At 41.1% G+C, this 14,700-nt stretch overlaps 2 protein-coding genes across 2 annotated transcripts; both read right to left on the reverse strand.

Moving 5' to 3' along the window:
• Positions 1-256: 256 nt before the first annotated feature.
• On the reverse strand, positions 257-2,673 carry foxd5 (forkhead box D5). Its single transcript, XM_017431291.3, has one exon. It carries the CDS (start codon positions 1,614-1,616, stop codon positions 606-608), a length of 1,011 nt encoding a protein of 336 aa, XP_017286780.1. The 5' UTR covers positions 1,617-2,673; the 3' UTR covers positions 257-605.
• A 229-nt stretch (positions 2,674-2,902) lies between these two features.
• On the reverse strand, positions 2,903-14,487 carry cbwd (COBW domain containing). Its single transcript, XM_017431280.3, has 16 exons — positions 14,323-14,487; positions 13,572-13,703; positions 13,329-13,415; positions 12,890-12,986; positions 12,694-12,785; positions 10,647-10,706; positions 10,234-10,271; positions 9,182-9,228; positions 8,698-8,784; positions 8,551-8,595; positions 7,934-7,990; positions 5,004-5,055; positions 3,798-3,866; positions 3,636-3,701; positions 3,406-3,532; positions 2,903-3,264 (listed from the first exon to the last, which is right to left on the reverse strand). The coding sequence occupies exons 2-16, from the start codon at positions 13,687-13,689 to the stop codon at positions 3,191-3,193; spliced, it is 1,116 nt and encodes a 371-aa protein (XP_017286769.1). The 5' UTR covers positions 13,690-13,703; positions 14,323-14,487; the 3' UTR covers positions 2,903-3,190.
• Positions 14,488-14,700: the final 213 nt, after the last annotated feature.

Here is a 14,700-nt window from a genome sequence, read left to right on the forward strand (position 1 = left end):
AATATGCAGAAATCTATTGATAAAAACGTTCTGATTGATTTTTTTTCTTCGCATTTTGTTGTCCTAACTTTCCATATCTTCAGTAAAACTATTAAGAGTTAAATTAGACTTTTCCTTTTTTGTAAATGAGAAAAAAATTACCTAAAAAGTCTCCTTTGTGCATCTGAAAGTTTTGATAGGTTCAGGGCAGACTTTGTCCAAGTTTCTATTTTTTTCATGTTTTGTTTCTCAAAGTTTGACCATGACAGCCCAACAACAAAGACAAACTATACAATTTTTACAACATAAAGTACAAGTACACCAACCATGTTAAGGAATTTTGATCACAAGTCGTTTTTATTGTAAACACAATGTCAGGTTTTAATTTTCTGATATATATATATATTTCAAGTTATCACACATTTTATTTTAACATATTGATTATTAGAAAAGAAAATCCAGTTTTTTACCAGCAGACATGCTGTCATAAATATATTACCACTCATCTTATTTACACCTTTCTTTAAAGACACAGTTCTGAATGTAAACGCACATAAATATCATGCAATTAAAACATTTCTTTAAGAAATAAATCACAGTAGCCAAGTATAGAGGTTATTAAAGCCTCAGCAGTGAGAGTAAGACAGCATGAGATGATGATGAGGAGGAGGAGGAGGGCAGAAAGGAGTCCTTGAAGGCTGCAGGAGCGTTGGCACCAAACAGGCACTTGGATTTGGAACCAGGTGGTTGAAGCCGGGAGCGCAGCGAGGCGCAAAGTTCGGGCTCTGTTGGCTGACGGCGGAGGGTCTGCTCATGATGCTGTCGATGCTGAACGAGCATTTCGCGCGCGCGCCAGCCTTCGGTTCTGCTGGCTGCGCTCCAGACCCGTGGCTGCTCAGCGCGCGTGGCAGGAGGCGGCAGGAGGAGGGAGGCAACATGATGCCGTCCTGCCGCGGCACGTACCGAACAGCGGCGGCGGCGGCTGGGGGGTTCATGGGGCCCTGCGCGCCGTACGGCTGCCCGCAGGGCCTCCAGCAGCCGAAGCCGGAATAAAACATCACTCCGTCTTTGCCAAACTCGGGCTGGCTCCTCTTGAAGCGCTTCCTGCGGCGAAGGAAGCTGCCGTTGTCGAACATGTCCTCCGAGGCGGGGTCCAAAGACCAGTAGTTGCCCTTGCCAGGATTCCCGGGCTCCCTCGGGATCTTGATGAAGCAGTCGTTGAGGGAGAGGTTGTGTCTGATGGAGTTCTGCCAAGCGGGAAACTTGTCCCTATAGTAGGGGAACTTGTTGCTGATGAAGTCGCAGATGCCACTCAGCGTCAGCTTCTTCGGCGGACTCCGCAGGATGGCCATGGTGATGAGGGCGATGTAGGAGTAAGGAGGCTTCACCGAGCTGCCCGGAGCTCTCCTAGACGGCGGAGCGCCTGTACAGAAACTGCTCTCACTTTCGCCCGACGAGTCTGGCTCCGACGAGTCGAATTCAGCTCCGGATTCTGCCGAGGAGCCAGGGTCCGCAGCGCATCCGCTTCTGCACAGCCGTGGATGGAGAGACTCCTCTGCGCCTACTGTGTCGGTCTCATCCTCCTTCAGGGGCAGTCCAGGTTGGTGTGAGGCTTCAGATTCACTGGACAGAGTCATGGCCGCGGGGAACGACGCGCAAAAATGCCTTAAAACTCAAATGTGCCAAAACGGGCGCCACGATTTGTCGTGCGTAAAGGCGCATGAGCAGTCCGGTTAGACATTGGTGCTCGCTGAGAGCTGAGGTTTTATATCCTTGCAGACTGCTGCCCTTCAGGCCAGTCCCATGAATCCTTCGGACCTATCAGAGCCCCTCACTGCGGGGGGCCACCGCGAGGCGGGGAGGGGACATGCGAGGTTCGTGCGTAAAGGCTTATTTACGCACGGAAAGGCCGCTTATTATGGCAGTTAGTTGTAATTTAGCCGAGCTGTCATTTTATTTTTCTTGGGATTTATTTAGGATGAAAGGCAGTTGGAATAAAAGGCAACAACACAAACTGCAAGGGAGTTTTCTTGTTGTTGTTGTTTTTTCTGAGGGGTTTGTAACACCCCACCTAACTCCTGATAAGAAACCAAGGGTTGGCTGTGGCCCCTCTCCAGGGTTCGTTTAGTTTGTCACCGCTGGATGCCCGCAGGTGGTGTGACCATGAAAATGGCTGTGGCAAAGAGTCCCACAGCTGTGACCCTAAGGAGGGCATCAGCATCAGAATGGAGAAGGAAACAGCTGCAGCTGAACGATGAGCTCTGAACAGAACCGTCCAACAGGAGAGGCATGCAAACACCAGGCTGTTAGAACAGCTCCACTGTAAATAAAGTGGGACAACTACACCTGTTCCATCAGCTGTAGTGTGTGCAAAAGATGGGTTCCCACAAGACTTTACCAAAAAAATAAAAAAGGCTGAAAAAAAAAATTTAGGAATAACTGCAACACAGAACAGAAAAAAGAAACAAATAGTCTTAGATGTGATCAAACTTATAAGAAAAAAAAACTGATAGTACAATATGTTATTAACAAAAAATGAAGCATAAAGTCAAAGAAACTGGATTTTTAAAATATTTGAGTCTTCACTTTGCATATTGTTTATAATTCCTGTAATCACACTTGTGACACAGAAACTCTGAAAATTTGTTCAAGATATAAACATTTTTTTGTATTAAGAACTAAGTGCTGTTTTTATTTAGACACTGAAAATAAACGTGGTTTTACTAATTTAACATAAAAAAACCTTGGTCTTTCTTGTATTAACAGCCTTGTATTGTCAGTTTGAAGAAGGCAGGTTTCCTAAAAGTTATTCTGTCAAGTCTTTATAAAAAAAAGACATTCTACATTCAGAAGAAACTTTTATTTTAAATAATTTAAAATGCAGGACTGATTAAAATCAGACATATTAGCAGAACAACTTCAGTCACAACCCAGAGTTATATCCTTTCTGTTCATTTATTGTTTTTTTTTTCTTTTTTTTTAAATATACAAGGTGTTGATTGCATTTTGGGGCCTTTATGACATCTTTTGTGTCCAAACATTTTCCCTTTCATGGAAGTCATACAAAAGTTTAGGTTTAAAATGACAGAATGCTCTTCCTAACTGGAGCTTGTGATGAATTACCTTCAGCCGTCCTCCTTCAAGCTGAAAATCTCTCTCAGCTTTATCTGACACAACCTTTCTATTTAATATGAAGAAGAAAGAAGGGCTTCTAGTTTGTCTCCGTATTCAACACCACAGAAGAAGTAAAATGTTCCTGCAGAATGTCCTTGTTCAGATTCCTGCCTGCAAAGCAAAAGACAAAATGAACTCATCAGAAACAGGATTCAAACAAGCTATAACAAATAAAACCTCCAAACTGCAGCGAAAAACTTCATGCAACAGGAACAACATAAAAGTGAGTGGATTACATGTGTGTGTGTGTACCTATAAAGACAAGTCTGTTGATATGCAGGTTTTCCTCCCAAAGCTGGGGAGTCTCATTTAGCTCATACAGCTTGTGGACCCCCTGCAGCATCACTTGGTGGGCTTTACCTGCGAGTGATACGATGCCCTGGAGACACACAAGTTAGAGTGAAACATTAACCCTCGTCGGTCGAATCGAAAGAGAACAAAGTCCGCGTCAGTCATCGGGCCGCCGTGGTGCTTCGCTGTACCTTTAACCGGATGACTGTCATGGGCTCCCCTTCTTTGTTGCAGAACTTCTTTTCCCAAAGCAGATCCTGGAGCAGCGGGAAAACCGAGGTTTACTTTTCAAACGGCTTTACTGTATTAGAGCTAATTAGTAAAGCCAACAAGGATTTTTCGGGGTGTTTTACTTGGATGAAGGCGTTCAAGGCTTCCTCAGAGAGATCTCCGGTCACCTCGAATGTCACCGTTAAAATACTCTGCAGATGACACAAAAAGAAATTAAATATCATTAAAATGTGCCTTTTAAAACTGTTTAAAAAAGCAGCTTTTACACTTTAGGGTCTTTATTTTTATGCTGTCACGAGAAGCTGAGACATTTATTTAAAATCCTCTCCTACATCCAGTATTTATTAGGTCACAGAAACAAAGCCAGTGCAGTCCTGAACAAAAGCAGCTTTTTTTTAACACCCCAACTGATGACTTTGTCAGTGAATGTGCCAAAAACCACAACTTCATGAGGCACCTTAAGCCCCGGAGTTGTCTTTCTCACACACTCCCTCTGCAAGACTTCCTCACAGCATTAAAAACAGACACACTGCAGAATATTTGAGAGAGGGGGAGGGGGGTGGCGTTTGTGTTGAAGTGCTAAGGTCACACACTTCCTTGTCATTTGGTATAACAACAGAAAAACATTTACATGAAAAGAGGGACGTGATGGTCGGGTTTGTGTCTTTGGGAGGGGAGGGCTCGGAGGGACGGTGGGGCTTAATGCGGGAAAGAAAACCTGGGAGAAAACCGACAACAATGCCGTTATTTACCCACACAAACAGCCCTCATCTGTCCTCATCCTGTGATAAAAGTTCACGGGTATAAAGGCCACCTAAAGACTTCTAGAAGACCAGACTGCTGCAGAGTGTCACTGGTAATGGTTGAAGACAAAAAAAAACACCACTAATCCTGAAAATAAATTGCTTTAGTAGCCGATTGCGTCATAAAAACTGACTTACAGAGACGCCTAGATGTTAAAAAATACGAATACAGAACATATGGTTTTGTAAAGCAAACACTGAAGTCCTATTTGACATTAATGGGGTCATTTTAAACAACATCTAGTCGACATAACTCGGCGTTCAGGTTGTGTACCACTCAGGATGGAATCCATTTGTAGTGGGACAAGAAAACATCAAAAGCCCGGAGTTGATCTTAACACAAAAAGCGAAGCAGGGTGGGAGTTTGCACGACGGTGTCGCAGCCTGAGGAAATGCAAACTTTTAGCCCGAGGACTAAAAGCCCNCCCCCTCTCCTCTTTATCCTGCAGGAAACGATGTGTTGAAATAAATTAGCAAACAAAACAGGGATGCACAGCGAGGAAAGACGGTTCCAAACACACAAACCTTGTCGAGATGCAACCCTGTCGGTTTCACCAGCTGCAGCTTCTCGGCGAGCCTTGAGACACCAAGAAAACGTTTTTAATATCACAGTGTTATTATCAAAGGGTTTTTGGGATGTGTTGTAGCCTGAAATGCAGGAATGAATGTTAATTAACAGACAAAATGAGGTTGATTGAACAAACATTTAAATATTCTCTGAAATAAAGGGCTTGTTAAATATAAATATTGCCTTTCTGGGCAAGTTCTCTAAAAGATGTGTGTGTTATTAGATGATGCAGCATCGGTCTGATATCTCTTTAAATGTAGCCAAAACATAAACACACACATCACAAAGAATTCATGGAAATCTGTTAATGTTCCAACCACACCTTTCCCTTCGACAGCTCAACTTTCTATGGAACTAAGAACAAAAGAAACACTTTTCTCCATTCAAGAGTTTAATGTAAATGGGAGTTTATGGCCTTGTTGACTATTGTAAAAGCAACTTTAGACTTATTTTACTTTAGATAAATGAAAGTCATTCATAAGATTTTTTGGGGATCTGCTTTGCCAAACATTTCTGTCCTAAATGCTGGGGTTTTCACAAAGTTCTGACGAATAAATAAGAAAAAATACAGACTAATTAACAGTTTAGGGACACAGAAAAAGGTGCATTGCTGGAACTGAGCTTCATGAGCTTTGCTGTTAATCAAGGAATTACTCTACTGAACTACTGGATAGTTTTTTGAGACTTTGAGATTAAACATGTCATAAGAGACGCAGCTGATAATCGGAGCTCACTGGTCAGAAAACAATAGGCTCTTCAGTGACGCCTGTTCAAAGTGGAACTGTTGAGCCCCACAGGTCTGTTTGCAGAATGAGAGATCAGATGGGGCGGTGGGAGTCATCAGAGCCAAATAAATGTGTTCATAAACGGGAAACTGGAGACCACCAGTGGCATAACTAGTGAGCTGCATCTTCTTCACGGCGTTAAAGTGAAATCACTCTGTGCAAAAAGGCTAAAGTGAACAAGAAAAGATAACTATTAGGAGCAGGCTGGAGCCATCGTCTTTGCTCCGTTACAGTGTAAATCTGTGTTTAAGGCCTCAAAATAATCCAGACAACCCTTAAACTGTTTCACCAGATCAGTGTTCACAATGTCACAGTGGGATTTGGATGTTGTGTTTAGTAACTCCTGCTTATTAGAAGTGATTTTATTAGTATTGAGGATTTCATGGTTGAGTATTAGATAAGAAACAACAGAAAAAGTTATTTTATTCCCTTAACTTTAGTCTGCACAAGAGAAAAACCTTTGTGTTTAATCTCATAGTTGTGTGGATGCTTAATGATGACTCTAAATGCTTTAGAAATAGCAGTTAACCCCCCCCCCATCCCAAACAAACTATTACCCCTGTTCTCCTACTTCTCCCTGACCTCACAAGGAGGCTAAAAGTGTTGTGTCCAGCTGCTTGAGCCCTGTGTGCTGTTAGTACCACACAAGAGGAGCTGCGGGGGGCCGCTTCAAACAGCCAGCATGGGTCTGAGGGGAGGGAGGGGGGAGGTGGCTATCTGTTGGGACAAGGGGAGCTCCTCGGGAGCCCGTGGACACACACAGCTATAATCCTGTGCAGCTGGTCAGGGGACACCGACTCGGGGCGCGTCAGAGAGCTTTAGCAGGGCGGCCGGTTCATTCACACGGATTCCATTCCTCACAATGAGACTCTGCTGAGGACACAACACCAGGACCGTCCCGTGGTGTTTAATCAAAGAGTCTGTTAATTAGAGGGGCACACGGCAGCATCAAACGGCGTGCGGCTCGGAGAAAACGGGGACAAAAAGCGAGCCCCGGATTCTAAGGTTTTCAAAGTGAAATTGTCAGCAAACACTCCAGTTTTAGCTCGGACAGAATATAAAACACAAGGTGAACGTTGGGTGCTGATACGAAACAGTAGCTACAAGCTAATCATAGCAAAACCAGAGTGAAAAGCTAAGATCAGCAAAACAGGAGCTAAAAGTTAAAAGGAAAAAAAAAAGAAAAATATTGCAGATTTCAGCTGAAGCAGATTTCAAAGAGAACATTGTTTCTGAAGGAATAATAATAATAAAAAGATCTCTTTTTTTCTATGTGGAAATTATTTTGGTGAATAGTTTTAAAAGTTGCAAATACAAAAAGTCAGAGCACATGATTCCTGATGGGAGCTGAACATTTTGACATCCGAATGGTTAAAACAGCACAAAGTACGAAGAAGTGCTTTGATTTTAAAAGAAAAAAACTAAACAGGAAGACAACAATGTGAACTCCGACCCATGATTCACACACACCAGAAAAAAAGATTAAAAGAATTTCATTTGAATTTTTTCTCTTCCCTGCTCCATGCAGGTAATGTTTTCTGCAGAGCTGATTGGTTTGTCTGTCTGTTAGCAAATGACTTTAAAACTAATAAACAGATATTGATGAATTATTTAAGAAATGTTACGATTCGGTGCTGCTCTGAATCAGAATCCAGATCAGACCATTTCTTTAATGACCCTATGGCCTCGGTGGAGGTTTGAGCTTTTTTCCTAAAATGAAAACAAAAACTCCTATCAGATATCTTAAAAACTGTTTTCTAACTGATATTAGAAAAGTCATAACATCAAGTGATAAAGTCTGGTAGATTAATTGAAGTCACAAATACCCAACTTTAGTCTGTAATTTCCAAAGAAAAGGCTTCTAACAGTTCTGCATTCTCTGTTAACTCAGTTAATGTGATATTTTCTTAAACCTTTTCTGCTGTTTTCCATGTAAGACTGAAAACCTTGTGTATTTGTCAGCTGTGGTGCATTTAAACCTTTTTTTTTAATTTAAAGTGAGCCACTCCAAACTTACAGCGTTTGTTGGTAAAACCACAGACTGAATGAATGAATACATGTTTACATTCTGCATGCAAAAGATTTAGGCATGGCAAACTCACTTTGCTCCATCCTTATTGTCGAAGGAATGCAGATCCAGCACTTCAGAGAGCTCCACCCTGTCAGAGAGAGAAGAGCGCTCTTATTGGACCGTTTCACGACTTGTTTCAGCTTTGGCCGCAAACTAACATTAAAAGGTAGCCCGGAGGACTGACTGACGCTCAATGTTTTGACAATGTGAATTCAATTAACCCCTCGCTGCACGGGCTTTCATCTGTTCACCCTGGTCTGAACTCTGCAGGGTGTGTGTGTGTAGGGGGGGCAAAGCAGAGCCCAAACGCCCCACTTTGTGTTAGGCCTCAATAAACACACACGAGGCTGTCCCTGCATATTTGGACCACATTTGCACATGTGCCTCGCTGTCAGGAGAAGGTCAGGGAGCAAAGACCTGGGAGGAACTGGACACCGAGGCGGGCTGGATGTGTACTCAGAGCGCTGCAGCGCGTGTTTGTTTATGTGCGCGTCTGCGAGGCAACGTCCTGTCTGCACCGCTTCATCTTTGATACAGAGATCTGAGCAGGAGCTGCGCTGACCTCAGCAGGAGACCTGGGCCACAGGAAAAAAAGCGGCTTAACCTCGTTTTTTTTCTCCTTACTTGTTTGGGGAGGAGGTGACTCACCTCGATCTCTGGCTTTCGACAATCTTGACAAGACCATTTATAGACCTAAAGTGGGGGGAAAAAACAAAATCAGATCATATTAAATTCCAGCTTAGTCTTCCTTCTAAATAAATCAGAAGGTGGAGGAGAGGCAGGAACGATGTTAACCTGACAGAGTCTCTGACTTGGTTCAGTTCCTCCTCATTTACAAGGTCCGTTTTGTTGATAATGGTCAGGTCTGCAAGAGCGATCTGTCTGAGAGGATAGATTAAAAAAGGCACAAGAAAGTAAAATTGCTCCTTAAGTTGGAACGAAATGACCAAAACACACGTTTACTTGGAGATGTTCACGAGTCCTAATGAGGAGCGCTGTTTAGTTTAGAGGTGAAAAGACAAATAAAGTCAAAGAAAGCAAAAGGTCATGAAACGAGTGGTTTTTTCTCTGTCAGTGTATTTGTTCAGCAGCAACACATCTGCTGGAAGACACAAACTGAGAGACAAATGGACAAATGGACGAAGTCTCTGATGGAAGTCAGAGTCTGCTCAGCTATTTTTTTTAAAGACAGATTTTTTTTTTTTTTGGCTTTTTGTTTTTGTTTAACTCGTAAAACTGAGAAAAAAATTCCCAAATTTTCAAATTCTGATAGTCATACCTGGCTGCTTCATTGATCAGTCCATCTGCTTTCTCCTCTTTCAGTTGCTATAAAAAACAAAGACGATGGAAATAAGTTACACATTATACCAGAATACAAATTCAGAACTACAAATATTCAAAACTCCACCTATCTTCAAAAAAGGACTGCAACTGTTTTATCAGCCACTAAAATTTTGACAATATAGAAATAGAAGAGAAGCCAAAATGCCATTTTTGAAAACATTTTTTCAGTGGCTCTCTTAACCCAGAAAACCTTCTGATCTCTTTTCATTTTCACCCCGAGCTTGAGCTGCATTTCGAGACAGTTGAAAATGTAAAAAACAGACAGCGTGGACGCGTTCATCTGGACCTTGACCACCGAGTGTCAGTCTGACACGAACCCATCACCTCCTGGATCGTTCGTCGCTGATGTGACAACAAATCATTTAATAAGAGTTAATGGTATTTCTTTTCTTTCAGGCGGTGGGAGAACAAGAGAGGGTTCAGATGTAAAACTGCAACACTTTCAGACATATATTTTTAGAGGACAGGCGGGAGAGGAGAGGAGAGCGGCGAGGGGATGTGACAGTCCTATTACACATCCCTGATTTCAATTACTCCATCAGGACAAGTTAGATCTGCTCCTCCTTCCTGTCGGAACTTCCCTCTGAGGGCAGAGCAGCTCGGATGTCATGAAACTTGTCACTTCACCGAGCATGACACGTCTAAATTACATCCCATTATCCGAGTGTCACTTGGCCTGCTCCTTATAGGCTCCACAAAGAGGGCAGGATGTGTTGGTTCACATCATACGCAGGAAAATATTAAAAGTTTAGAAGCCTGATTTGTCCAGAAAGTCACAACTTGAGGTAAATACGACAAGTATGCTTTGGCTGAGTAATGTGATCTGCAACTATATCACATAAATGTAAATAGTTTGAATAAAATTATTGCCTAATATGAAACTTGTTAGATCAACTGCACCTTTTCATTTTACATATTCTAACAGTTTTACTAATAGGTCTTTCAAAACCCATAAAATCATTTTAAAAACATCTTTTTCTCACATACCTGCAGCCCATATTTAGCATCAATGACAGTCACGATGCCTACAGCAGAACAGAAACAAACGTTCAGTTAAATTATAGAAAAAAGAGCCACGGTCCTGCTCTGAATCTGAGCTGCCTTTAGGCGTTTGGCTGCGTTTCTTTGAGGAGCACGTTTGGTAAAGCAGCCTGTCACAACAGAGAGGCCAGCAGAGTTTATTCGAACGCACACGTTTTTCCACAGCAGCAAAAACAAAAAAACATAGTTACAGTTTTGAATTCTTAAAAAAAAAATTATCTAGAGCAAGTCTGGAGCTACTACACCAGTTCATGTCCTTAGTCTGAAGTTTGACTGATGTTGGAATTTTCAATTTTACCAGACTTTTTGAAGAAGAAAAATTAAAAAAGGTAAAGAATTAAAACAGAACGATTTCTTACCGTCCAGATAGATGTCACTGCCGAGCTCTGCGTCGACCCAAAACATGGAGGCCACGGCTCCTGAAAAGAGACGTTCTGTTGGGATTACAGCTGACTCAAACAAAGTGAGCATCAAAAAAAAGAAAATAGAGGCCAAACTCTTGAACTTTTTCTTTTTAAAAAAAATCTAAGACATTATAATGCACCTGACGGTAAATATCAGAAAGATTTCATTTCCATAAATCACACACATTTATAGTAACAACATTCATCTAATGTTATGTTATGGCTGTTTGCAAAAAAAAAAAAAAAAAGAAGAAATTTCACAAGTGAAATTATGAAATCACAAATGCTCTGTGTCAAAACACAGAATTTTAAAATATTTTAATCAAATTCGAACCCTAATAAGTTCAATCATGGATTTATTTTTGTATTTTTATTTATCAAGTAATTCACTTAATAAATTGCTATAAAATAATGTAAATTGTCATTAAATGTATTAGAACACCTTGCAGGCAGAGTTTTTTCTGATAAAAAGCTTAAAACTAAAAGAAACTGAAATCTAAAGAAGTGGTAAAACAACACAGCAGCAAACCCTCAGAAATAAAACAATAAAACTGAAACAAATTAATTTATTTATCACTTTAAATGCTAAAAGATTAGCTGATATTTCCCTTTAGGTCTATATTTATAAATCAAAGTTGTTGCTGAGCTCAGAGGACGTGATAAAAAACAATATTTAAACGTTTATGTTTGTCTCCGTTTTGCTCTGAAAAAGGTTATTATAAGGCCCTCTGTTGCCATGACACCCACAGCTTGTACACATAATGCGCTTTTTGTCAAACTGTCGAGCGAGAGGCAGAAAGAACTGCAAATATTTGATGGCTCCGTAATGAAAACAGTGTTTTTGAGTGGCATCTTTCACACGAAGCGTCCGGCTCCTTTCTGAACTGAAAACACAAGAATCCTCCGGGGAGCCTTTATGATTGACAGCCGAGCCGGAGCCAATGACAGGCCTGTCCTCGTCGATAACGGGCCAATGATGTGTGAGAGGGGTGAGTGTACAACCCCCCCCTCCACACCACCACCACCACCACCAACGGGTCTGAGTGTCCCCTGTTTGTTTTGACTCAGAGAAAAGGTGTGTGTGTGTGTCCGCTACTTCCTGACACCTGTCACTTAGCAACACATCCCCACGGTCACACCGCCTGATACTGGTCCTCCCATCCACGCCCAGGAGAGGACTCTGGTGGGTTTTTTTTTTTTTTTCAGGCTGGCTCTTGATGTTCGTAACACAGCGGCACGTGTCGGATCATCAGCCGGTTGCAGAAGTCAGTGTGAGTTTCACAGAGGAACAGGCGTCCTCCATTCAGACACCCAAACCCAGGAAGACGTAAACCCACCTTCTTCATTGAGCTGAACTTTGACTCTTTGCTTTCTTTTCTCAGGCGTTCTCTTCTAAATACGCTGCTGGGTTTGGGACTGTTGTTCTGTTGCTTCTTCTGTTTTCAGACAGACTTTTGTCTCTGTGGACATGTCATGTGTTCTTATTCAGTTGAAGCTGCATTCGTCTCGTTTTAATACTTAATAAAGGCTAAAAACCCCGAAATTTATATAGCTTTTTTTCTTCTTACCATGACACTACATCTATATATGCCTGAATTAAACGCACCACAACGTTTCTCATATTTCAAATCTACTTTGATAAATCAAAAATGGCCCATCTAATCATATCAGCTGTCATTTTATAATTTCCAACTAGCTTTAACCAGAAATAAAACATCCTAACTCCCTGTAAGAGGATTTTAACTGAACAGATTAGGATTATATTTCTTTACTGTTGCCCTATAAATAATCCAAAATGATATTTATAATAAAAAGAAATGACCTTCAGTTTCAAGGCTAATGAAAAATAATAATAAATTTAAATGCTCCAGCAGATTGTCAAGGCACAGGCAGCACAAAATAACCCCGGCTCATTTCCTTTTAAAGCCAAAACCTGAACAGCCAACAATAAAACACGGCTTTAAGTGATAAATCTGATTCTGCTTCAGCTGCTGAACGTTACCTGGATCAGCAAGTCCAGTGGTTTCTAACAAGATGTAGTCAAACTTTCCTTTCTTCTCCATCAGGTTTTCAATGGCTTTAAGGCCGTTGTCTCTGAAAGAAAACCAGCGTGAAGATTTAAAAACGCACGTGTGCAAAAGACAAAACAGCTAACTCTAGGAAGAAAATGTTAAAAGGACTGTAGCTAGAGCGCATACTTGACAGAGCAACAGAGGCAACCGTTTCTCAGCTCCAGCCACTCCTCGTACAGCTCTCCTGCCTGACTCACTGCGAGGGACTTCTCAAGAGCGCTGCCTGCAGGACGAGGGTGAAGGTGGAAGGCAACAAGAACACGATGACCTTAACATTAAATAAGATGTGCTACACTCAAGAAAAACTAAGCGTACAGTGGTTAATTCATCCTCAAAATTATGACTTTGTAGCCTTAATGACTCCAGATAAAAAAAATTATTTCTTATCTTGCTCCATTTTTGTTACATTGATTCCCTCTCATGAGAAGTAAACATTCAACAATTACTAACCGGACTTCAGGTCTACCTGTCAAACAAAAAAAAAAAAAGCTAATCTGATTGTTTCGAGGAAACTTGTTTGGAACAAGCACCCCTTTTGATTCGTCTGATCATTTTTCCCCTTCACCTTCTCCAAATTCGTTAAGAATGACAGCAATCCGCTTGCTGTGTTGTTCTGTCAGGATGTAGTTTAGGAGTGTTGTCTTCCCAGCACCTGTACAAAACACATTTATGATGTTTTCTTAATTAAAAAACAAAACAAATCACAATATTAATATACCAGTGAGCTTATAATGTAAATGAGCAGCTGGTTCGTCTGAGACGTTAATCTTCTTTCTAAGCTGATCCAAGCTGTGAGAACAGGTCTCACCGAGGTAGCCTGTGATGATGGTGACGGGTATCTGCTGGGCTGAGGGAGTTGGGGGGCCTGGGGGGGCAGGCTGGGCATCCATGGGCACCAACTCTGGACAGTCATCTTCATCCTCCATCGTATAATTCAAACCTGTGCGAGAGCAAAAGCTAATCCACCTCCAAACATCTTTAAACTTGATTTAAGGAGACAAAACCTTCTTATAATCCTTTAAAGTGGTCTTGAACAATAGTTCTTCAGCCTTTTAATAGCTCTGTGAAACATTTTTTTTCTTTTTTGGACTACTTTTTCCACTCATTTTCTGCCCAGTCTGTACTGTGGGAGCATGGTTTGCTTCAAAGAAATGGAAGAAGAGTAAAAAACAGAAGGTGTCAGGCCTAAAAATGATCCACAGCAGATGACCAGCATCTGTCTTAAGAAGTAGGAAAAAAATCCAGCAAAGATTTTTCAGTTGTGTGCCAAGTTTTAAGCTAAAAGCTCTTTAGGAATCACTTTGTTGGTGCGAAAATAGTCTGGCTACTTGGAAGTAAAATATTAAGAACTCACTTTCGCACAGTAGATGACTTTTTGTTTGTTATATTAACTTTAACTTATAAAACACTTGGTCTAAGTTACAAGTTTTCATTTTTATTTACAGAAAAAGCAACCAGTCTGTTTCTAGCTCATTCGTGAAGTCACCTGCTGCTGCCAGGACGGTTAAATATTAATAATAAAAATTAAATAAACCAACATAAACACTTTCTCTTTCTACCTGTTCGGCCTCCACAACTGCACAGGAAGTCCCAATTCCTTAATTTACGGAAACATTAGTAAACCTCTTCTCTGTTGTTTTTAAACAGAAAATGTTTTCAAATGCTGGTCTCTGCGGCTCTGAGGCTGCTTTAGATAGCGTGCCACAGCGTCTAGATTCCGTCAACTGCAGAAGCTGCGACAATGGTTCCGCCCTAGTTACCGCCTACGAAACAACAACAACGTTAAAAATATTTTTCTACGATTCAAATTGCTTTACTAAACAAAATATGAACAGTTACAATATCTAATTATACGGGATTTTTATTTTCTGGTTCTAGAAGAAGTTTACTACTCTAATATATATATATATATATATATATATATATATATATATATA

Source organism: Kryptolebias marmoratus, linkage group LG1, assembly GCF_001649575.2.
Source record: "Kryptolebias marmoratus isolate JLee-2015 linkage group LG1, ASM164957v2, whole genome shotgun sequence".
NCBI lineage: Eukaryota > Metazoa > Chordata > Actinopteri > Cyprinodontiformes > Rivulidae > Kryptolebias > Kryptolebias marmoratus.